Below are 25,177 nucleotides of genomic sequence, written 5' to 3'. Positions count from 1 at the left end.
ACAATAAAAAAAAAAAAAAATCAGAGACAATAATATCCTCAAAAAATAAAATATACATTACAAAATAAATAGATAAGAAAAAAAATTTTTAATTATACAATTACAAGCTCAAACTACTTTTTTATAAATGTTGTAAAGTTCTTTGGAAATCTATATTGGCAGTAATTACAGCGTCTGTCTTGGATTCATCATCGCCTAATGCATTTAATTTTTCGGATTTCAAACAACTCAAGAAATAATTCCCCTCCGAGATAATATTATTGATGAGAGATGGATCAACATTCATAAAATAACGGTTACCATTACCGGTATTTGATGAGGATAGAAGTGATAAACTTGTAGTAAATTCAGCAACAGCTACTGTGACACCACTAATATCACCTTTAGTGACTATATAATCATTCATTTCACTAGCAAGTTTGGTTGCTTGATCTGATAAAATATCTTTGGAAATCCAATCGGAAGATTTAGAAATTGTATCGATTGAACCATCTAATAGTGTATCGATAACTCCATCTGGAGACTGTTGTACTTTTGGTAGCAATCTTAAATGTTCTTGACGTAATTGGGAATAAAGATCTGCAAGGTGAGAATATTTTGTATTCAATTCATTGATTTCTGTTCGTTTTTCATCTAATAATTTATTTTTAGTTTCCAATTCAGTTTCGAATTCGGTGACTCTTTGATCATATTGTTCTAATAATTGTTCATCTTGATCAATACGTTGTTGTAATTCAGAAGCATTACCACCGGGATTGGTAGTACTACTAGTAGTATTATTTGGTAATAAAGATAGCATATTGAATGTAGATGTCGGTGGTTGTGGAGGTACCATGGAATTATTTGTATAATTAGATTGAACCATTGCACTAATAGATTGGCCCGTAGGTTGACCATGTAAATCAAAAGAATGAGCACTCATGGGCATCATTGTATTGGTATGTTGTTGTTGCATTGGTGTTATATTGGAATTGAATTGTTGAGAAGTTAATTGTGGTTGAAGGCCAAAACTATTTGCATTAATAGGTGGATTCATATTAAACGCATTTGAAGTCAAATTTGGTTGCATGTTAAATGCATTATTTGACGTTAATTGTGGATTTAACCCTGAAGTCAATTGAGGATTTAATCCCGAGGTTAATTGTGGATTTAACCCTGAGGTCAATTGAGGGTTTAAACCCGAAGTCAATTGTGGGTTTAAACCAAATGTAGTTGGTATTGGTTGAGAAGTCGTAGCATTTGTTAAATTTGGTTGTAACCCAAAAGTACTAGCAGTTAAAGTTGGTTTTAAAGGAGCCATAGGTCCATTTGTGAATTGTGGAGGTAAAATATTAATGTTTACACCACCTGTTGTCTTGGTAACTAAAGCACCTCCAGTTAATGCTGGGTTCATTGGATTGGCACCACCTGTTAAGGCAGTACTCATTGGGTTGATACCACCTGTTAAAGCTGTAGCCATTGGGTTAATACCTCCTGTTAATGCAGCAGCCATTGGATTGGCACCACCTGTTGGTATTGGAATCGGTATAATAACTGTCTTGTTAGTTCCTCCTGTCTTTGCAATGGGGATCAATTTTGGAGCAGAAGCTGGTGTAGTAGTCTTTGGAGGAGGTGATGTGAGAGGGTTGGCCACTGGAGTGGAAGAAGTATTGGCTCTTGGACGTTGAGCTGGCACTACGGGTGGAGAAACTGCTGTAGTAGCAGCAGTGGATTGTGATTCAGTTCTTGGTCTTCTTGCTGGTGTTGGTGGTGGTGGTGAGTCAGTATAATCAATTAACATTTCATTATTAGTATCCTTCCCCTTATTCAAATCTAAATTGGTAGGCATATGTTCAACTTCTTCATCAAAATTTGAAGAGAAATCAGGTGGTTCCTTTGGTAATTTTGGTATAGTGACCAAAGTATCAATTTCCTTTACAGTCGAACAATCGGCAAAAAAATTGAATAATATTTCGTGGATGTCCAAGGCATTTCTTTTCAAATTCAAAATAGAATCTTCATCAGCCAATTGACTTTGAATTGCAGTGATCATGTTCACAATATATTGATATATACCAAATGATTCAGAAATTAAAGGAACTAAAGTGACTAGTTTTAAACTTGTGTTTGGATTTGATGATCTATCTACAGACATAAAGACTTCCTTTTGAAACTTATTAATAGAATCCTCTAGCCTAATCAAATCCATAATAGTCTCATACCCTTCGTTGGGATCATTAATATATTTCAAGGTGACATATTCTTGATGTTCAAAAGCACCATTTTTGAAACCTGAATGGAAATTATGAAACGCCAATTTATCCAACAATAATCTTGTATATCCATTGATTAACCGGTCATAGGAACCCGAACCTTCAATAGAATTATTATGGTGTGTGTTGATTAATGATCTAATCCATTCTCTATTTCTAATAGCTTCTTTCAAAGTGCTTTCATGACCTTCTTGGATCACTTTATGAATCAAAAATAACATCTTATATAATTGAATATCATCCCCTGTAAATGCCCCATTCTTCAAGATATCAAATACTGGCTTCGCAGATTTGTTATCCCATGTAAATAATACTACTGCTCTTACGTGTTTCCTCTTAGGTGGAGCTTCGTCCACAGATAATGCCTTACGGATGGCCCTGTTAATGTCTTCAGCGCCTCTCCCCATCTTTGTGATAATGATATTGGTGTTTAATTAATGTAAATTATCATTCTATTGATTACGTTATTTACTATTTATGTTTCTCTTTTTTTTTGCCAACTTTTAAGCCCTTGTAATATTGTAGGAGATCCGTGGTAGTGGTTTCACTAACAACTGGTGCCGAGTTGTGTTGCTTTTACCTTTACGTTCTCTGAACTTCACCACCCTGAAAACTTACATCCGCGGAGTTTTACTGTAAATTCCGTTTTTATTTCCGCTCCGCTTTTTGCTCCGCTTACATCCTCTTACATCCGTTTACATCCGTTTACATCCGTTTTTTTCCTATTTTTTTCCGTCTCGGACCATTTTTCAAAGGCGCTACCACATTTGTCGGGCTTTTTTTTTGCCCTGACATTCCTAAACAAAAAGGTATTTATAGCCGACACATCTAGTTTTGATCCAATTTTTCCGATGTGCCGAACAAAGCAAAGCTTATATCAAGTTCCACGGCAATCGTTAGATGTCTCTTTTGTTTACACAGTTATTGTTAAGCAAAGCTATTGGCTATGATTGGAAAAGATTCTTAAATAAATAATACAAAAAAAAAAAAAAAAAAAAAAAAAAAAAAGGAAAGAAATCATACTAAACTAAATAATTAAAATCAATAAGAACAAACTTTTACTACAAATAACCGACAAGAATAATAGAAAAAGCAAGAGAAACTTCAGTAAAAGAGTTGGCTAGAAAGGCATATACGCATAACACGAATCTCTAGATCAACAGATTTACAAAGAAATAAGTCAAAAATTACCCATTTGGGTTGCTGATTGCTATATTATTTGCTATTCTATTTTTAAAGAAAAAAAATTCATATAAGAAATCATTAACTTATTAAATACACTTCTTTTTAATAATTGAAAGGCAAGTTAATTTTTCAATTGTTAATTATATGAAAGGTTGTTTAGTAATAATAATAATATAAATAAAATAAAAAATTGTATAAAAAAAAGAAGAAAGTAACCCAAACGCTGAAAATATCATCCTAACTTCGCAGTCATGAACTCCCCTAAAGAGGCCCCAGATTCAGTTCAATTGAAATTGATTTCTGTTTCTTTGAAAGAAGCTGCACTAGATGCTCCATCGTTTCGTGCTTCTGTTAATTTTTTTGAAACAAAAGTTCTATTCTTAAGAAATTATTTAAAAAAGACAGTTCAATTCAATAATTCTAAATTCCTGCCATCTTTCACCAAATTTAAAATATCTACGGAATCTTTGATTAATATCTTCCTGCCACCTTTATCATTAATGGATAATGGTTTCATATCAAACAGTTCCAACATTTTAAGCATGTTATCAGATTTCCAAAATGATCAATTCGAAATGATAGAAAACACATTAAATCTAGTTAATTTGGATTCTTCAGAGAGAATAGAAAAGATTGATTCCTTTAATAAAGAATACTTGGTTGATTATAATTTGAAAAGAGACAATTTTTTAAAATTACAAACAAATTATGATAGATTATCCAAAAATTATCAATCTATTAAATTAAATGATCCAGAAATGATGGATAATTCAAAAATGCTTGAAGAGGCAAATAACTTATTTGAAGCAAGGAAAAATTATTTAATTGCATCATTAGATCTTGTAGAATCCATTTCCCTCTATAAATTGAATGTAGACAGATTGATCGTGAACACAATAGATCATCTTTTACAAAATTTTAAATTCAATTTGAAGACTAATCAAGATTCATTTTCAAATAATAACTTTAATGTTCCTGTCAGTTCCTTTAATGGAGAGTTCTCCATGTTACCAAAGATTGAAGCATATTTTCAAGATTATAGAGATTGGATTGATAAGGCAAAGGCAGGTTCAGAATCCTTAAAGAAGGATATTACAAACGTTAAACAAAACTTGTTAGACTATACAATTAAACATATTAAACCTTCAGGAAATTTAGCGACTTATGATATACAATCAATTAATTTAAAAACTTTATCGATGAATGAAAATGAAAAATTGAAATTCTCAAAATTAAATCATTCACCAGAAAAAGCTGGTTGGCTTTTTATTAAGACTTTTAATGGTGTTGAAACTCGTTGGGTTAGAAGGTGGTGTTTTGTCCAAAGATCTGTGTTCGGTATTTTCTCATTAAGTCAATCTTTAGATTATGTAGAAGAAACTGATAAATTTGGTGTGATGTTAACAAACGTTAGATATGCGCCAGAAGAAGAAAGAAAATTTTGTTTTGAAATTAAAATTTTTGGAAATGGTTCCACTTTAAGACCAAGTAATAATCATAATTTAAAGACTGTCTCAAAAGATTTATCCTTTATTTTACAAGCTGAAAATGTAAAAGAGTTGAGATCTTGGATGATCATCTTTGAACAAGCTAAATCGTTTACAGAACAATTAAATAAACATTCTTTGGAATATGAATCCGCATACAAGAGAACTTCTCCACATTTCATGGAATTTGCTTGTTGTTCTGAAAATTCCACTGATAAGGCTTTAACAAGTTTTGATAAACATTCTATTCTTTTAAGAGATTTGTACCATTATGATATGTCAGACTATGCCTCTTTGAAGTTTGATGAAGATTCTGACAAATGTATTCTTTATCAATTGACTGAAACTCCAATTACAACAAGATTTTCACAATTAGCAGTAATTGGATTAGCATTCTATAATGATTCAACTATACCCAATGCTCTTTTTGCTAATGTTTGGGGGGTTACCAATTGGAAGCCTTTAACTTCGCCAAAGACAACAAAAGAAGTTCGTTTTCATGAACCACTTAAACAAATTCCACAAAATAATACAACTAATTCAAGAATTATTAATTATCCGAGCTATTACCCTCCTGACTTAAGAATCTCCGATCTTTATTTCAGAAGTATTTTTTTACCAAGTTATCAAAAGGAAATTGATCATCCTGATGAATTATTATTATATAAGTTTGCAGCATTTTGGTGTCCAAATGATGTCCAAAGATTTCAAGCTACTTGTTATTTGACAAGAAATACTTTCTATTTCTATTTAAATGCAATGGGATTTGTTGGTTTAGAAACATTGGCATTTGAAGATTTAGAAACTGTTAAAATGCATAAAACTTCTAAAAATGTTATCCAATTACGCACTATCCAAGGAAATACTTTTAAGATTTATTGTTATTTCGCAGATATAAAATCCATAGTTAATAAAATTCAAATATTAATTGATAATAAGAAAAAAGATAGTGAAAAATTAAATGATTGTAGTTTATTAAAGAAATTTAAACAAATTGATAAATATACAGCAAATAAGAAATCTAAAAATTTCATTACCCAATGTATTAGAATAAAAAATATTTTAAACGGTGATATTTTAGAAAATGAAGAAGATTTACCCAAGGAAACAATAGAATTAAATAAATCTTTAGCATTATTAAAAAAAAAGAAAATTGAAAAGGATTTGATCGATATTCAAGCACATAGAAATAAGATTCAAAATGAATATAATGTCACTTACCAAGGTGAATATGAAATTACAAGTTTAGGCTTACTACATATTTTATTTGGTGATAAATCTCAAATCTTTCCTCATTGTTTCTTTTTTGCAAAACCAATAAGTAAATATAATTTAGCTTGGTCTTGGGAAGAAGAAAGAACTCCAAAAGGTTTATTACAACTAGTAAGAAAAGTTCAATTCGAGCCCAAGTATAAAGAACAATTGCTAAAAGATCCTCGTATGTTAAAGATCGATAATGCTAAAGTTAGCTTTACGAGACAACGTATTATCAAAGTCATTGAAAATAGATATTATGAAATTGATCAAGATCCCGCTTTAATTAAAATTTCAAATAACAATGCATTATTGATTCATTTCAAATTTATCATTTCTGAGCCAAATCATACTGCAAATTCTAAAGTAGCAAATGGCTCACCACTAAATAATAGATCATTATTAAGTATCTACTATAAACTAGATTTTATTAATCCAAAGACTAAAAAAATATCAAATAATTGGAGTTTTACAAATAGTTTAATCGAAAATTGGGTATTAGAAGCAGCTAAAAAGGAGAATACTAGTGTAAAAAATGCAATTTGGTATTACTTGGATCGAATAGGTAAAAATGGTACTGTTCCGAAGGCTATCAGAATGTGTGGTCTTCTAGGAATTGCTGAAAAACAACAAATTTATGGTGTTGAATATGATGCTGATTCTATTAAAGAACTATCTATCAACATAGAAAATAAAGATTATGATGCTATATTATCATTTTTTACTATTCCAAAATATATTTTATTAAAGATTGTACTAAAAACTTTGGAGTATCTAAAAATTGTTATTTACGTTACTATTGGTGTTATTTATGTGACACTTGTTCAAATCTGGAGGTTTGACAAAACACTTGCATTATGTTTGTTTTGCTCAGTAAGCTATAATATGATCATTGCTGGTAAATCTATAAATGCATACTGGAAAGTTAAAAATGCAGAAACATTTTTCCATGACTACGTAGCAAATTCACATGGGCCTGATTTTTCTACCATTAGTAGAGCTTTGAGATTATCTGATCTAAATCTATTAGTTAAAGAGGTCTCTACAGAGCATTCAGGTTCAGCTTATGAAAAATTCCAAGAAAAAAATGCTGCTTTTGCCTATATTTACCAAGAATCAAAATATGAATTGGATTTAAAGAGAAATGATTTATTAATGGAGTTGAAGATGCTACAAAATCGTGAAGGCGAATTAGTAGCCGGAGGATTCAGAAAGTTTTTGATGGAAGAATTAAACAATTGTAATACAGTAAAATATGAAATGAATGATGTATGGAATAATGGAACTGGGCTTCAAAATTACTGTAAATCCTGTGAAAATTCGTTAATAGAATTAGATGAATCATTTTTAAATAATTAATCAACCAGCATAATTGAAAAAGCATTGTAACTTATTTAAATTGTAGATATATATATTCATAAAGTTATAGACCATAATATTGATAAATACATTATCAACATGCATTTCCATATAATCAAGCTATTATAGTCAGAGACTAGAAAATTCACTATGCAGTTCGTCAACTTCATTTATTTCAATTGGAATGTAATTTTTTTGATAGTCTCGAAGGCTACTTTTTGCAGACTGTAGTCTATACTCAAGTTTCTGCTTAATTAAATTTTCAGGATCTTCTTTTGATATAAGCTGTAAGCCTTTCTCGCAGGTAGTGATAGCTTCATCAAACCGATCGGCTTTTAAAAGCGCCATTGCTTTATTGCTATATCCTATTGGATTACTAGGATCTATAGAAATACATCTGTTATACCAGCTGATAGCTTCAGAGTAAGATCCATTCTTGAAGCTTATGTTACCTTTCGCTTTTAATTCCTCAAAATTCATTGATGCTTTTTGTATTTATCAAATTTTCTTATTATATAGTAAAAACTTCAAGTTTTTTTTTTGATATCTTTACAATATTTTTTCGAGTATGTATAAGTATCTTAGAACAATGCGAAATAACAGCTCTTTTTAAAAAAAATAAAACTACAAATATTAATATAATATATATTTAAATGCACTGTAATATTATTAATATCCACAATTAGAGAACATTATTGATAAAATATTATGTCAATAGATCATGAGGAATTAGAGCAAGAATTGGAAACTCTAGAAGCAATTTATCCAGATCTTCTTTCTTCTAGAGAAAAAGGAACGGGGTTGATTGCCATGAAAGTTCCCCAACACGAATATGTTACTGTGAGAATATCATTCCCATCTAACTACCCTTCGAAGGAGCCACCTCACGTCTTAGAAGTTATAATGGACTCCAACCATCATGCAAATGAAACATTTGATAGAAAATATTTAATTCAATTATTTCAAGAAGTTATGGACTCTGTCTTTCATAAGGAAAATGTTTGCTTATTTGATTTCTTTTCTGAGTTAGATGGTGTGTTATATATTGAGCAAGATGAGGAGAATGAAGCTAATAGCCTACAGGAAGACCACAGTAAATTAATATCCACAGATCCTTTTGAAGGTTGGTTCGCCTCTGACCCTATTACAGATCGTAAATCTACATTTTTAGGATTAGCCACACATGTTAAATCTGAGGAAGAAGCATTTATGAAACTTGACTTACTGAAAACAGATCCAAAAATCAGAAAATCCCATCATGTTATGTGTGCTTGGAGAATTAAAGAACTATCAAATGATGGAAAAGAAATCACATTTCAAGATTCAGATGATGACGGTGAGACAGCAGCAGGATCAAGAATGTTACATTTGATCTCACTAATGGACACTTGGGGTGTATTAGTTGTAGTAGTACGTTGGTTCGGTGGTATTCATCTTGGCCCAGACAGATTTAAGCATATTAATTTAACCGCAAGACAAGCAGTGATTAATGCTGGGTTTCAAAGAAACACGAAATAATTTCCGTTAGTTTTAGATAGATAGATGTGCATATTATTCTTCGTATTTAGAAAAAAAATTAGATGTATGTATTGTATTATTAGTAACCTTGAATTAACTTTCTCTTTAGACTTATAATCATTTGTTATACTTCTGTTTTTTGTTACCCTTCTTAAACAAAGTGTCCAAATTATCATCTGGAACATAATCATCTTCATCCTCAGTTACTAATTTATTTTGATCACTTGCCTCAGACTCTGCCTTTCTTTTTTTATTCTCAAGTTCAGTAGGGTTTGTAGTTTCAATAACTCTTCTTCCTCGCACAAATGAAGATTCCTGTGCAACACGAGAAATAGTAGTAATTCCGACATTCATTGGCTTACTGTAGCGAGTTTTAGTCTTAATTATGCGAACTTTCTTAGCTTTATTATTCCCACTCTTCTCAGTCTTCCTAGGGGCCAAGCTCCAATTAGAGTTATCGTGAGCATATTTTGGTTGAGGAGCTTCATTACTACTCATTTCAACTGATTGCTCACTTTCTCCATTTGCAAAACGCATAAATTTCATGCTTTTAACACTGCTTGATAATTTCCCACTCATTTCTGTTATCTGCTTAAAGGGTTAGTATATTATGTGTATAGCTACTTTTATAAAAATTGTTTAGCTTTGTGTTTGATTTATGAATATAACTGATAAAATTGATTGAATATATTAAATAATCTTTTTAAAGCCTATTTATTAAGGATTCTTAATTCATCTCATTAAATTTCTGAAATTTGTTTGTCCCGAAAATTTTTCAGGCGGGATAGAAGCGATGAGCTACAGATTCTTTAATATATTGAAAACTATACACCAAAAAAGATTAATTAAAGAACTATATAAACTTTGCTTTAATAGAGACAATTATTAAGCTATTATACCAATAGGAAATAGTCATGAAATCAGATTTTCATTTTTCAAATTTACTGGGTACTGTTTATAGACAAGGGAATCTAGTCTTTTCGCATGATGGTAAACAGCTATTATCGCCAGTTGGTAATCGTGTTTCTGTATTTGACCTAATTAATAACAAATCGTTCACTTTTGAATATGAACATAGAAAAAATATCTCTACCTTTGATTTAAATAGACAAGGAACTTTATTATTATCCGTTGATGACGACGGTAGAGCCATTTTAGTAAATTTTAAATCAAGAAACGTTTTGCATCATTTTAATTTTAAAGAAAAATGCACTCATCTAAAGTTCAGTCCAGATGGTAAATGGTTTGCAATTGCATCTGGTAGATTTCTACAGATTTGGAAAACTCCAGATGTTGGTCAAGATCGTCAATTTGCTCCCTTTGTTCGTCACAGAATTCAAGCAGGTCATTTTCAAGATCTAACTTCTGTTTCATGGTCTCATGATTCCAGGTTTTTATTGACCACTTCAAAAGATTTAACTTCCAGAATATGGTCTGTTGCTTCTGAAGATAAAGAGTTGGCTTCAACTACCTTTGCTGGTCATAGAGATTATGTATTAGGTGCCTTCTTTAGCCAGGATCAAGAAAAAATTTATACTGTTAGTAAAGATGGTGCTTTATTCGTATGGGAATATACTACAGACCCTGATGAAGAAGATGTTGAGGATGAAAGTGACGAAGAGATAGATTTGTCGAAATATAGCTGGAGAATAACTGCAAAACATTACTTTTTTGCAAATCAAGCAAAGGTTAAATGTGTTACTTTCCATCCACAAACTAATATGCTAGTTGTTGGTTTCACTAATGGTGAATTTAGATTATATGAATTGCCATCATTTGTATTGTTACAACAATTGTCCATGGGTCAGCATCCAGTGAATACTGTAAGTGTTAATTCAACTGGTGAGTGGCTAGCTTTTGGCTCTAAAACTCTTGGTCAATTATTAGTTTATGAATGGCAATCTGAGTCTTATATTTTAAAGCAACAGGGCCATTTTGACACTTTGAATGGCTTAACATATTCCCCTGATGGTTCTAGAGTAGTAACTGCATCTGAAGATGGTAAGATAAAAATTTGGGACGTTGTTTCTGGTTTTTGCTTAGCTACATTTGAAGAGCACACATCTGCTGTATCTGCTGTCCAATTTTCCAAGAGAGGTCAAGTATTATTTTCAGCTTCATTAGATGGTACTGTTAGAGCGTGGGATTTAATTAGATATCGTAATTTTAGAACATTTACTGCCGCAGAAAGAATTCAATTCAATTCTTTAGCAGTTGATCCATCAGGCGAAGTTGTGTGTGCTGGGTCCATTGATAACTATGAAATTCAAGTTTGGTCTGTCCAAACAGGTCAATTATTAGATTGTTTAGCAGGTCATGAAGGGCCAGTTTCATGTCTAGCATTTAGCCAAGAAAACAATGTCCTAGCATCAGCATCTTGGGATAAAACTATTAGAGTGTGGTCAATTTTTGGTAGATCCCAGCAGGTGGAACCTATTGATGTAAGTGCTGATGTGTTAGCGTTATCTATCAGACCAGATGGTAGACAAGTAGCTGTTTCTACACTAAAGGGTCAAATTACAATGTTTGATATCGAGAGCGGTTTACAGGTTGGGAATATCGATTGTAGGAGAGATATTATATCAGGTAGACATTTAGAAGATAGATTTACCTCAAAAAATTCAGAAAGATCGAAATATTTTACTACCATTCATTACAGTTTTGATGGTTTAGCTTTGGTTGCTGCAGGGAATAATAACTCTATTTGTTTATATGATATTCCTAACGAAGTATTACTAAAAAGGTTTGTCGTCTCTAAAAATATGACATTAAATGGTACTTTGGAATTCCTAAACAGTAGTAGAATGACTGAAGCTGGTTCTTTAGACTTAATCGATCGTGATGGTGAAAACTCAGATTTAGAGGACCGTGTGGACGATTCACTGCCCGGATCTAACAGAGGGGGGGATTTGTCTACCAGAAGATTAAGGCCCGAGATTAGAGTAACATCGATTCAATTTTCTCCAACTGCTAATGCATTTGCTGCTGCTTCTACAGAGGGGTTATTAATATACTCTGTGGACGATACCATGTTATTTGATCCATTTGATTTGGATATGGATGTTACACCAGAAAATGTAATAGAGATTTTAAAAGAAAAAGAATATTTGAATGCACTTGTTCTAGCCTTTAGATTGAACGAAACATACTTAATAAATAAAGTTTATGAAGCTATACCGATTTCTGAGATTCCTCTAATTGGTAGTTCTCTTCCAGTTGTGTATGCATCTCGGTTCTTGAAATTTATTGGTGATTTCTCTATGGAATCCCAGCATATTGAATTCAACTTATTATGGATAAAATCAATTATTTCCTCACACGGTAATTATATGAGTTCACATAAGCACGAATTTTCAACTTCGTTGCGTACAGTTCAAAGGTTTATTGGTAGAATTGCCAAAGATATTACCACCACTTATTCTGATAATAAATACGGTGCTATGTTTTTAGTTTCTACAGATGGTTCTAACGGTAAAGATGAAGTAGATGTAGATGATATGGAACTAATAAATGAAAATGAAGAAAATGAGAAAACAACTTCTGATCAGGAAATGGAACCAGAGTCAAGAGATGATTCTAAAGATGATGATGCTGAAGATGATGATGATGAAGAAGGATGGATTGGCTTTGACGAAAAGAAGAAACAGAATTTACAATTTGAAGAACCTGGTGAGTCAGATGATGAGGATATGATCTAAAAAAATAGAAGGCTTTACTATGTAATTTAATTCCTTATAGATTCCAAATATATATACTATATATCGTAGATTTGCATTGTACAATAAACTAATTTTTAATAATTTGAATTGTGTACCTTTCTTTTTATACAATAAGGCAAATATGTATGTACTTGCACATTATTTGAAAGAAAATTATAAATGTTTCTTTTTCTAATTGTTACACTTTAAAACTTATGTATAGAGTTCAAATAATACATACTTAAAATTATTTACATTCTTCCGTTAGCTAATAATACGCCAAGATTTTCAAATAGTACATCTTCATTATCAAGATAGAATTGTGATCTTCTAACTGTATCTTCATTGAAACCCTCATCACCTGATAATACTTTAAGGGCGTTTGCAGTTGACGCAATGTATTCTTGTAATGTGGATACAGGATCATCAGCAAGCTTACTGAAGAATTGATATTTAGCTGCAGAAGCATTTAATTCTAGGTGTAAAGTACCCAGTTGAGAATCTAAAGTTTGCAGTTTAGGTTTTAAATCATTTGATAATTGGTTAAATTCACTTAATAAAGACATGCCATCTGTAACCAAATCACCTAGCTCCTGATCCTTGGCTGATTTTGGGACTTCAACATCAAAAACTACGTCACCATACGTAGAAGTTCTGTCTGTTCTGATTGTATAATCTACTTTTATTGGGCGTAAAGGAAAAATATGATTATTAATTAATGGTAGGAGCTCGGGTAGTTTAATGGTTGGTAATTTCTGCTTTTGCTTTTCTTGTTGGTGTTGTTGTTGTTGGTTATTATTTTGAGAATCACTATTCTCCATATCGTTATCAAGTTGTGAATTGTTTATTAGATCCTCCAGTATAGCAGTTGATTCTCTTTTTAATGGAGAGTTGTCGGGTAATAAATTTAGTAAGTCTGCATTTAATTGAATAAATGTACTATCACCATTAGTTTTATCATTATTGGAGCCAAAAGTTAAACTAGAGCTATTATTTTCATTCTCATTGTTGATAATTAAATTGTTTATCAAAATATATTTGTATAAAGAATAAACAGCATCATGTAACGATCCTTTCCTAATACCAATAATTGAAGACAATTCTGGTGAATATTCTAAACGTGAGCCAGTAGTGTTTCTAAGTTGAATTGTAACAGTGCATTGAATGTTTTCGCTACCAGACCTTTTAATGTCTAAACCATCAAATTCTACTAATTTCTTAGGATCATATTGCCATTCAACTGCATCAGTAATAACATTTGAGCCTGTTATATTATCAGAGTTATTTAAAGTCTTATTTGTTGTGGAAGCTGATGGTTGTTGATTTGAATTTGGATTATTGGTATTAGAAGACTGTTGTGGTAATTGTAAAGGTAATGTAAGATTTAAAGAGTTTGTATCATTGTTATTAGAATTACTGTTATTATTAGAATTTATTGAATCTGAATTAGCTTCATCACTGGTCATATCAACATCTTCGTCTTCGTCATTATCTGGTTCTGGTCGTTTAAAATCAACAGCAATGGCTTGAATGAAAGAACTAAATTTTGGTCTGTTTGGATCATCTACTGCTTGATCATTTAAGAGTCTCCCTTCAACTCTCATTGTCCAAGAAGGAGCTTCCTTCAATGGATTCTGTTGTTGTTGGGATTGATTTGGATTTGATATATGTGTTGCATCATCTGTATTTGAAGGTTGTGCGGATGTTGAGTTTTGATCTATTTGCCAAGGTTGATTTTCAGAAACATTTGAAATGAAAACACGCAAATATTGAGTATTATTAATTGAGGTTGATGGAGATGATTTAGAATTATTCCATTGAGAAACAGATTGGTGTAAATCTATTCTTTTGCGTGCCAAATAAATATCTAATTTTTTTTCCATCTGCTTTAATTCTTCATAAGAATGCAATGAAGGTACTAAATTTGTTAAATAAGGTGGTATGTAAGAATCAGTTGGTTGAGTTGAAGTTGTTGGCTTAATCTGTTGTTGTGGAGGTGGAGGAGCAGACCCCGAAGGACCTGGAGTATTTGTATGAGAATTTTTCGACATTATAATATGTATTAATTTTTCTACTTATAGATTTATAATAAGATTAAAGACTTATTGTCGAATTTGGAAATATATCAAATTTAAATTCCAAGCTTCAATACGTGTAGAATTTGTTTTAAGAGTAGGTTTCCATTTTTTTAAGTTTTTCCAGGTATCAAGCCGAATGTCAAAATTCGCGAAAACTTGGCAGAAATACAGTAGAAAGATAGTCACGTGAATAATACGTTTAATAATTATTTATTCACTCTCACCAGCGAAAAATATATAAAAGATTGATTTTTTCAAACAAAGGATGATTAACAAAGTAAATTTATTGAATCTTTAATTTAAGAATAGAATAGTTTGTAACGAGAAATCATTCTAACTTTCTATTAAAAGAAAACTTTTTTTCACAATTCCAGAATGATCTTCAGGCAAATTTAAGGTTTAAGGTTTACCTTTTTTCAGATAGTATTAATACAAACAGGAATAAATAATTTAATACGCTAATGGAGCATAATACTAACTGAAAATTTTTGATTAAAAATATTATAGCCTTATTCTTTGCGAAATAAAGTAAATGTTCTTGTTTTTTTATAAAAATTCTATAAGATAGATATAAATATATATGTGTGTATATTTATCAAGGTAATGTAGGCAGTAGAGTATAGTGTTTTTAATGGTTTAAAAGATTTGTTAAACATAGATATAAATACAAACACATTTTTAATAAAATAAGTGACTTCAAAAATGTAAATATAATTTCACAAGTCTATTCAAACAGTAAAAGTGATATTGTATTTGATAAAGTTAAGCTTGTGTGTATGTGTATAATCAGTTGTATATTTGAAAATAAAAATAAAAATAAACAAGAATTAACAAATTGTATCATAAAACTGTGGAACTTTGGATGAAAAAATAAAATTTAAATTTATAAAACTTTTTAGTTTTAAAAGTCGTAAAATCTAGTATTAAACCGTGAGGAGAAATAAAAAAAAATGTATTAAAAAGATCAATCATAAAAAAAAGTAAATGGTCGTTAAATCATAAGGCTAAATATAAAGTGCAAATAACTGTTGGGCCAGTGCAAACCCCGAACCAAAACAAAGAATTTAAAAGAACTGGATTATTTTTAAATGGCCAAACATTTTCACTAATAACTGTAGCAGGTAATTGAGATAGTTGGAATAAGAATAGGTAATATCTAACTCTTCCAAATATGACATACATTGATAATTCATGGAAAATAGCACTCAAGATGAAAGTGAACCAAGTGGCTTGAGCTTTTGAAAAATTCCAATCAGTAATGGAACTATGATAGACGTATCTTAAGAGGAATTTGTGGACTGGGACATTCCAAATTCTACTGAATTCACCCCAAGTAACACAATTCCACCAATCTCCATAGAAGTATCTGTCACCGAATCTTGTCAATTCAGCAATAGCATTCAATAGAGCATCCCAAATCAAATAAAAGACAAGGATGTACATAATAGAAAATCCTGGGATGATATGAGCAGCAGCGTTGAACCATTTTAAAATACGGATTGGATCTAATAGAGGTAAATCTGTATCGCGTAAACTCATCCCATATTTAACACCTGGCCACATTAAAAATTCACCCACCATCATCATTAAGAATATTGTACCAATAGTAGCACAAAATTTTTCAAAGACAAATCCCCATCTGATTTTTTCATTTCTTGGATATTCTGTTTGATAGATAATAACAGGGAAAAGACAAAATCTTAAGAAATCCTTTAAAGTAATGTTTTGTGGAAATAAATCTTTGTTATTATTAAACGATTGGGAATTGATTTCAGAATTAGCGAAAATAATATCTTTTTCTAATAATTGAGTTTCTTGGAATGTTAAGTCAATCTTTGAATCTCTTAAATATTGTTTGGATAAAGATATATCTTTTAACATATTCCAAAGATATGAGTTATAAAAGGTGTATGAATGCATTTTCATTAAAATGACCATGGAATGTAAGAATAGGAAGATCCTAGAGATCCAGTTGAATGACCAACCTGGAGAGTGTCTCATTATTAGGAGTAAGGAACCAAAGAAGAAAGACAATTCAAAAAAAATAAAGAAATTTCTATAATTGCTATTCCAAACGATGCGATTTGTCTTTAAATAGATGGATTTGATGTAGTAATGAACGACGAAAGGAACAAACATTTGTACTAATAAGAATAAATCTAACATGAACACGTTCCAAAGATTTGTAGACATGGTAAGAAAGACATCTGTCTTGAACAACGAATCTCTATAACTTGATTCGTCCAAATAAAAGTCGATGATTCTCTTTAAAGAGCAAAAGCCAAGCCCCATCCAAAACAATATATAAAACCCATAGAAACTTGTATTAAATAATTGATCATTGTCATGAGTAGTGTCAGTAAGGATCTTATCTGAAGACATTTTTTCATTAACTTTCACTTGGTTTTCTTGAATAGGTCCAGTGAATGGGTGACTCTTCAAATAAGAATCCATAATAGTAGGTCTATTGGCGAACTTTACATCATTGAAAAAAGAAATGGCCTTACCTGTGGATTTAGACGTCCTTACTTTCTTCAAATGTCTTAGTTTGTCTAAATGAGTTTTAACATCTTGAGTTGTCACATTGCTTTCAAGCTTTGAGTTCATGTGTCTTTCCTCTTTAACTTGTGGTATTGGCTCGATTTCTACTTGTTGAGTCCTTAAATGTAATGTGGCATGTTCTTCAGCTGTCTTCTCCAGCACCATCTCTTGTTCACGTTCCATTCTTGGAGTTGTTTTGTTTTTTTTCTATTTTTTATTTTTTATATTTATAAATATATAGATATATCTATTATTATTACTTAATCTTACTTTATTTTATTTTTTTTTTGCCTAGTAGTTTGTTACCAGCTTGTTACCTTGTACTTTCAGACTGTCATTTGTTATATTATAGGCTCACGCGTCTCTAGTTCTAGTACTATATCACGAAGCTTATATAGTGGAAAGCGATTCAACATACCGTATACACATCGGACAAAATTCCGTACAAAAAAGAAACTTGAATTGTTACTAACCGAATTTATTAAACGGGCCAATGGTGCACGGAATTGTTGGGTATCCTAATTTGGCCAAGTCCAATATAGCTATCATGTGACTTTGTATTAATTAATCACGTGCTCAATATTTCGGAATTTTTCGGGAATGTTTTTCGGGATTCGGAATTGACTCTTTTTGGAGTAATTCCAGAAAGGTAATCTGAAAGGGTAATATTGGACCGGGTAATAGGTAGATGAAAATGCTGGAATAATCTGATTTGTTTAACTATTGCATATATGCATAAATATATGAATAATTCTTTATAGAATTTATATAGAGAGATATGATTTAATATTAGGAAACAAAAAAAAGCAAGTTTAAAAAGCAAAAGAAGAAAAAGAAAAAGAGTTTCATTAAAGACAAATTGTAAAAGTAAAGTTAATTTAATACTTGGTATAGGATTGTATTGAAAAAAAAAGAAAGAAAAAAAAAGAACGAGAAAAAAATGGATGCACAATTAAATGAAGAAGAAGTGATAAATAACTTCACAAGACATATACTTCGAAACAACAGCGGGAATTATCCTCCATTACGGAAACCATTGAATAATGATTTCATTTATCAAGATATAGGGTCCATCACTAGCAACAGAGGGAATAAGTTGTTACAAAAGAGTGAATTGATTTCCAAATTCAAATTAAATTCTACTAAGTCTATGGATGAGGAATGTATTTATTACAATGGTAGTGAACACAATTTATTACAAAGGCGTAAACGAATGAAATTCAATCATTCCACAGACAATTCGTTAGATTATGAAGAATCGTTAAAGGATTTAATCGATATTCATTCAATCCTTACCCCCATCAATTCATTAGCAGATTTATATAACCATCCACCTCATTCAAGAATATTTAGGAATAAAATCCTTAGATCTTTAGAACAACAGACAGTTTTAAATATTGAACGAGAACAGAATGGTGTGATCCATTACTCATCTCTTTTAGAAACCTTTTTAGGTGGACATCCAGCTCCCTTGAGAGAGGAACAATTGAATTTGCCTGCATATGATCATCAAATAGAGATACCAGATGAAAGTGAAAGTGATAATGAAACTACCACGAATACCACAACAACAACGATTATGGATTCCAATTCTCTTGTTACGGGATCAAAAGAAAAATCAAATTCCCCCATGGAATCAAATTCTTCTGTAGCATCAACCAAAGATCAATTTTTTGGTTTACCTGATATAAAACCCTCTAAATTTGCAAGTATGCCCTCGTTCCATTCAAGTAAAACTAAAGAACTTTCCAATTCTTCTTCTCCACAGCCAGATACAAAACAAGAAGATAATCAAAATGAAATACCACAAGAAGATGCCACTGAAATAACGCAAGAAAATCCTACAACAACGACTACGACAAATGAACAAACAAAAACTCCAACTCAATATACTCAATTGAGTGAAGAAATTGAAACAGGTAGACAGTTAGCTCAAATTGCTCTGCAGAGAGCCACGGAGTATGTTCGTAATTTACAACGTGCAAGATATTGTCTAGCAAGGGCCGAACGAGTAAGACAACGATTGAATATGTGGGCGACAGAAGTGGCTACAAAGGATTCTGCATTTACACCTACTACTACTACTAATAATAATAATAATAATAATATAATAGCAACTCCTTTAGAAACAGACTCAAAAGTTACAAAGGATTCGAGTAGCACAACAACTAGAAACGTTAAAAAGACTAAATAAAAAAATGAGTTGATTATAATAAGCAACAATGAACAATTATTCATGAATTATTATTTTTAGTATTATCAACATAGAATTATGATGATACTATTGTATTAATACGGTTATGGCATAAGTTATGCTTTATACTTTTTTTTATATGTACCCGAGAATTATATTTATATTCTTTAAAAATTTTGATATTTCCGTCATTTATATTGTCTGGAACTTACGTATTTGTCCTGGCATCCATTTGTTTTATATATAACGTTTTCTAATGATGCTTAAGCTAGGAACTTTTCCAAAATCATTAGAAAATATAATGCATATACTCAAGAGTACATGACAGAGCGATAGCAAAACCCCATTGTTTTATAATTTATTTGTATTAGAAAGACGTATTTATCAACAAGGGAAAATGATTACTATTTGCCTTGTTAGCACCAAGAGTAATAATCTTACAATAAATACAAAAAGAATACTTGTTATTATCATTTTTATTTTATAAGAAGAATAAACTAGATTTTTATAAAATAGTTTATCCAGTTATATATATATAAAGACCATCAATCAACCTCAAATATTTATACCAAATATAGAGTGAAATAATATACACACTTATCCCCTGAAAATAACCCCTGAACAGCCCTTTTGTGGCACATTTACGTGTCTGTCGTGTCAGTCGCGACTACAAGACGCGTCAGCATTTACGCGTCTCCCGTTACCCTGCTGCCCCGGGTAACGCGGCCCGTTTTTCTTTTTTTTTGCCCCCGACAGCGAAAAACAAACAGCCAGCAAACTTTCAACGACGACTACCAAGTGGCAGTAGTAAGTAACAAACTTTCAATGTAACTAACCTGAGTGATGCCCATTCCCATACTAGAGTTGTTTACTATGCCGGAACTACTAACTAACTAGCTAACAGTAAGTACACTATGTAGCTCTCTATATAACTGTTAATATAAGGACATCGATCTTTACCATAAAAATCGATTTATCTTCCGCTTCGTTCGTCTTTGCATAATAAAAGGTAAGCAATTAGCAAGTAGAATAATCAATCAACTCTAATCTATTATAATTATATAATATTAGTTCATTGTTAATTTACAATTATTTTAAACTTTTTGGTGTTTTTTTTCTAACAATAATACTTTTAAGCTTTTTAACTACTAACTATATCAACTAACGCTTAATCAAATAGGATATTATTCTAGATTAAAGGGAAAAAATATAATAATAATAATTATAATTATAATTATAATTATAATCAATAAATAAATAAATACCTCAATTCAATCAAAGAGTAATGGCTGCCCCAAGAGAAACTAAAAAGAGATCTACCAGAAGAAAGAAGGATCCAAATGCTCCAAAGAGAGCTCTTTCTGCTTATATGTTTTTTGCCAACGAAACAAGAGACATTGTTCGTTCAGAAAACCCAGATGTTACCTTTGGTCAAGTTGGTAAGATATTAGGTGAAAGATGGAAGGCTTTATCTGCTGAAGAAAAAGTTCCTTACGAAACTAAGGCTGAAGCTGATAAGAAAAGATACGAATCTGAAAAGGAATTGTACAATGCTACTCGTGCTGCTTAATTGAGTTTTGGTGAATGCTGATTGTGCATGGTAATGATAATATCAACGTTCAATTATATTATTCTTTAAATGTTTTAAAAATTCTTATTCAACAAAAACAGAAAAAAAAAAATTAATTAAGTTAATCATCGGTCTTCACTCTTCTATCTCACTTCTACTTTCCTTTTATTATTCTTAATTTTTTTTTTTTTGTTTAATTTCGTTATTTTATTTCCTTTTATTTATTTTAGTTATTCTATTTTAGTTAAGACTAAATTTAAAAAAAAAAATTTAAAAAAAATTACCAAAAAAAACTAAACAAAAAACTAACTAGAAAAATTATATTAAAGTATATCATATTATATTATATTAAATTCATTAAATAACTAACTAATGCTATTTATCCTGTTCACAAATCAATTCCAACTTTCCCTTTCATAATAATGTGAATTAATGACGCAATTTCAGATAACTAATTTTTTTTCCCACTTTCTCGATACTATAATCAATTTCGTTATATGACAATCATGGTTGTTTAATTAAATCTTTTATTTTTTTTTTCTTCTCTTTTTGAATGAAATTGATTAATGTATTTTATCTTTAAATTGCAGTCATTTTTTTTTGTTTGTTCATTATTATTTCTTCTACTTCTACTAACATCATTTATTATTTTTTTTTGCACTTCAAAGTTTACTATTATTTTACCTTTTATTCTACTTGTTTGTTATCTGCTATATCTATCTATCTATCTATCTATATATATATATATATACACATATATATATACCTTTATTTACATATATTGTATTTACTTATACTTTGTTATTCCTTTATGTTTATTTAATGTTTATGTATATATATATTTTAAAGATTGTAATATTAATATTATTTTTTTTTCGAGCATATGAAAATGCTCGAGTATTCTAGATTATGTAACGTATTTTTGATTATGTTACGTGTATTCGATTATGCTACTATGTATGATCAAATATGCTTCATATGCTCGAAACATACGCGATTTTCCAAACGCGTTACATTGGACCGAGTGATGATGAAATATGTTTAAATTTTGAAGATCTGAAATTTAAATCATGATTTAAGGCAAAAGGCAACCAAGTATTGCAAAGTGAGCAGTTTAATAAAGAAGCCCAGTCCCTCAAGATGGTAAATCAAAATGTTCGAATTGGAAGTTCGAATAATTCTATGACAGGATTAAATTTTTTCATTGCAGATTTAAGAAATTCTCAAGAATCCAAAAGTGAACAAGATAAACGAATCAATTCAGAATTAATTAAAATTAAAACTTTTTTTGATTCTACAAATACTTCATTATCTGTTAAAAGTAATAATAACCAAGGGTATAATTTAAAGAAAAACATTTCGAAGTTAATTTATATATATATCACATCAAATACAAGTAAATTAGATGATATTAAATTTGGATTAAAACAATTTTTACAATTAAGTAAATCCAATAAATATTCAGAGAAATTTATTGGATATTTAATCATCTCATTATTATATCAATATGAAACGATTCGAGAAAAATTAATGGAATTAATGAAATTTACAATTATTAATGATTTAAATTCGAGTAATGAACATTTCAATTCATTAGCGTTAACATTTATTGGTATTGCTAGTAATTTTGATCCTCAACTATTAAATGATGATACGATTATTGAGTGTGTATTTAGATTCATTGCTAATCCAAGAACAGTCAATTGTTTAAAGCAAAAGACATGCTTGGCAATAAATTGTATGTGTTTAAACATCAAGAAATTTAATTTAGCCAGTGGAGAATTGCATAACATATTAAATGAAACAAACATTCAGCATTTTTTCAATCTACTAAATGATGAGGGGAATCCTTCCATTATATTAACAGCATTACCAGTACTTGAATATTATAGTAAAAATATTGATCCAATCAAATGTCTTCGAATAATCCCACATTTAACCAAGATATTATTAGATTGTTTAACTATACGTAAACAAAGGTCGAGTTCAACTGCAAATCCGAGCGAATTTATATTGCCCAACCCATGGCTGATTACTAATATCATCAATGTTTTAAACGTATTAATAATATCTAATAATGAAAGTATTAAAGTGACCAATTTGGATCATTTAAATCAATTGAATAATTTAAATGATGAAACATTGGGTAAATTACGTATATGTGTCACAAAGGCTATTGATTTAAATACTCGAGATTTCAAAACTCCCTTTGGTAAATTAATTCAAAATATAATCCTTTTCAAATTAATCAAATTTGCAGGGAAATTAAATCCATCAGATGAATCGATTGAAAATTCCATTACTGCTCTATGTTCGTTATTGGTAAATGATGGTGGTAATACCAATGGTAATGGTACAAATATGAAATATTTGACGTTGGATTGTTTAATTGAATTGACGAATACAAGTGGTAAGATTGATTGTTTAAGGCAAAAAAATTTATATGTCTTATTTAACGTGTTGAAAATGGAACGAGATATTTCTATAATCAAGAAAATTGTGGAATTAATTTATATATGTACAGATGCAAGTAATATGAAATTGATTGTAAATCAATTATTGAAATATATTTTGAATGCCAATTGTGTAGCAGATCAAAATTTGAAATCAGATATTTCAATCAAAATTAGTAAAATGATGGAAAAATATAATCAAGATGAAGATTTATATATGAATGTATCGTTGAAATTACTTAGCGGGAGTGTCAGTGGTGGTGGTATGATGAATAAGAATAATGATTTGATTATTCAAAGGTTGATCCAAATCATTGTAAATAATGAACATTTACAAAAAAAATTTAGTTTAATCTTGTTGGAATATTTAAACAAGATGAATTCTAATGAAAATATAATCCAATTGAGTTGTTTTATCATTGGAGAGTTTGCAGATTTGATTGAGCAGAAGATTAGTATTGGAGATTTGTTTAATCTGTTCACTACGAAATATTTCAGTGTGAGTAATGTTACCAAGGCAGTAATATTGACCAGTATAATCAAATTGTATAAATTTGATCATTCGATAGGGTCTGTGGTGATTAAATTTTATCAATTGGAATTGAATTCTTTGGATATTGAATTACAAACAAGATCATATGAATATTTGAAAATGATACAAATATGTAAATTGAGTGGGAATTATGAGTTGATTGAAACATTGTTTAGTCGAATGCCCATTTACAAGGGAACGAAAGTGGAGCCACCCAAGGAATTAATTTCAAACGAAATTGAGATGTCAAAATATTACACGGATCAAAAATTATCTAATACATGGGAAGATAGTTTTAAGAGGATGTTAATTCACAAACAAGGTGTGATGTATCAAAACACACGTATCAAGATCATCTATCGAATGAATGTAGAGGAATATACTATTGGAGTTTCCATTTCGATAATCAATCAAACGGAAGGGGTACTCAATGGGTTGAGTAGTGAAATCATACCGTTCAAGATCCGGGATAATCCGGAATATGTGATTGGTAATAATAGTGGGGTATCACGATTAAGTTTACAAAAAAATGAAAGATCGAATCAAACATTTGATATAATTATTAGGAAACCGTTTGATATAGAGGAGAGTCCTATCTTACGAGTATGTTGTAATGGTATGGAAGATATTGTATTGAAATTGGGTATTGGTATTGTTCATACAATCTTACCGGTAAGGGAAGAAGATGTTGTTGGATTTGCGGATTTTATTCGGAGATGGCAAATGCTGCCGCCAGAAGGGTATTACAATGCAAGTGAAACACAATATAGTGGGAAATTGAATCAATTGCTGGGGGCACAAGGGCAAGAAGAATTGGTTGGATATTTGCAAAGTGTATTGCAAGGTAAGTTTGGGTTCCAAATGATTACAAACAATAGTGTGAGTAACACGGTTTTTGGTATTGGGGTGGTCCATAGCAAGACGGATGGTAATTTCTCGTGTCTAATTAAATTGATGTTTGATATGGAAACCGGTAATGTGAATTTAAGTTGCAAGAGTGAGCATAGAGGAACATTAAGCAAGAGCATTGTAGATAGTGTTTTGACAGTTATATAG

General features: G+C 30.5%; 11 protein-coding genes across 11 annotated transcripts; 6 read left to right on the top strand and 5 right to left on the bottom strand.

Moving 5' to 3' along the window:
- Nucleotides 1-121: 121 nt before the first annotated feature.
- On the bottom strand, nt 122-2,659 carry SLA2 (Sla2p; the record flags this gene model as incomplete). The annotated part of the gene is made up of 1 exon (XM_004182362.1): nt 122-2,659. The coding sequence occupies one exon, from the start codon at nt 2,657-2,659 to the stop codon at nt 122-124; it is 2,538 nt and encodes an 845-aa protein (XP_004182410.1).
- Nucleotides 2,660-3,688: 1,029 nt separating this feature from the next.
- On the top strand, nt 3,689-7,537 carry TBLA0I02320 (uncharacterized protein; the record flags this gene model as incomplete). Its single annotated transcript, XM_004182361.1, has 1 exon — nt 3,689-7,537. The coding sequence occupies one exon, from the start codon at nt 3,689-3,691 to the stop codon at nt 7,535-7,537; it is 3,849 nt and encodes a 1,282-aa protein (XP_004182409.1).
- A 129-nt stretch (nt 7,538-7,666) lies between these two features.
- TAH1 (Tah1p) lies at nt 7,667-8,017 on the bottom strand (the record flags this gene model as incomplete). Its single annotated transcript, XM_004182360.1, has 1 exon — nt 7,667-8,017. The coding sequence occupies one exon, from the start codon at nt 8,015-8,017 to the stop codon at nt 7,667-7,669; it is 351 nt and encodes a 116-aa protein (XP_004182408.1).
- Nucleotides 8,018-8,245: 228 nt separating this feature from the next.
- On the top strand, nt 8,246-9,055 carry YIH1 (Yih1p; the record flags this gene model as incomplete). The annotated part of the gene is made up of 1 exon (XM_004182359.1): nt 8,246-9,055. One exon carries the CDS (start codon nt 8,246-8,248, stop codon nt 9,053-9,055), a length of 810 nt encoding a protein of 269 aa, XP_004182407.1.
- A 117-nt stretch (nt 9,056-9,172) lies between these two features.
- On the bottom strand, nt 9,173-9,634 carry MPP6 (Mpp6p; the record flags this gene model as incomplete). The annotated part of the gene is made up of 1 exon (XM_004182358.1): nt 9,173-9,634. The coding sequence occupies one exon, from the start codon at nt 9,632-9,634 to the stop codon at nt 9,173-9,175; it is 462 nt and encodes a 153-aa protein (XP_004182406.1).
- Nucleotides 9,635-9,969: 335 nt separating this feature from the next.
- On the top strand, nt 9,970-12,753 carry PWP2 (snoRNA-binding rRNA-processing protein PWP2; the record flags this gene model as incomplete). Its single annotated transcript, XM_004182357.1, has 1 exon — nt 9,970-12,753. The coding sequence occupies one exon, from the start codon at nt 9,970-9,972 to the stop codon at nt 12,751-12,753; it is 2,784 nt and encodes a 927-aa protein (XP_004182405.1).
- Nucleotides 12,754-13,004: 251 nt separating this feature from the next.
- On the bottom strand, nt 13,005-14,804 carry RSC6 (Rsc6p; the record flags this gene model as incomplete). Its single annotated transcript, XM_004182356.1, has 1 exon — nt 13,005-14,804. One exon carries the CDS (start codon nt 14,802-14,804, stop codon nt 13,005-13,007), a length of 1,800 nt encoding a protein of 599 aa, XP_004182404.1.
- A 1,023-nt stretch (nt 14,805-15,827) lies between these two features.
- TBLA0I02260 (uncharacterized protein) lies at nt 15,828-17,555 on the bottom strand (the record flags this gene model as incomplete). Its single annotated transcript, XM_004182355.1, has 1 exon — nt 15,828-17,555. The coding sequence occupies one exon, from the start codon at nt 17,553-17,555 to the stop codon at nt 15,828-15,830; it is 1,728 nt and encodes a 575-aa protein (XP_004182403.1).
- Nucleotides 17,556-18,312: 757 nt separating this feature from the next.
- Nucleotides 18,313-19,566, top strand: RXT2 (Rxt2p; the record flags this gene model as incomplete). Its single annotated transcript, XM_004182354.1, has 1 exon — nt 18,313-19,566. One exon carries the CDS (start codon nt 18,313-18,315, stop codon nt 19,564-19,566), a length of 1,254 nt encoding a protein of 417 aa, XP_004182402.1.
- Nucleotides 19,567-20,851: 1,285 nt separating this feature from the next.
- Nucleotides 20,852-21,136, top strand: NHP6B (high-mobility group nucleosome-binding protein; the record flags this gene model as incomplete). Its single annotated transcript, XM_004182353.1, has 1 exon — nt 20,852-21,136. One exon carries the CDS (start codon nt 20,852-20,854, stop codon nt 21,134-21,136), a length of 285 nt encoding a protein of 94 aa, XP_004182401.1.
- A 1,140-nt stretch (nt 21,137-22,276) lies between these two features.
- APL3 (Apl3p) lies at nt 22,277-25,177 on the top strand (the record flags this gene model as incomplete). Its single annotated transcript, XM_004182352.1, has 1 exon — nt 22,277-25,177. The coding sequence occupies one exon, from the start codon at nt 22,277-22,279 to the stop codon at nt 25,175-25,177; it is 2,901 nt and encodes a 966-aa protein (XP_004182400.1).

This window comes from Henningerozyma blattae, chromosome 9 (assembly GCF_000315915.1).
Source record: "Henningerozyma blattae CBS 6284 chromosome 9, complete genome".
Lineage (NCBI taxonomy): Eukaryota > Fungi > Ascomycota > Saccharomycetes > Saccharomycetales > Saccharomycetaceae > Henningerozyma > Henningerozyma blattae.
Note: the sequence above shows the minus strand (reverse complement) of the source record. Positions and strands in the feature narration are given on the sequence as shown.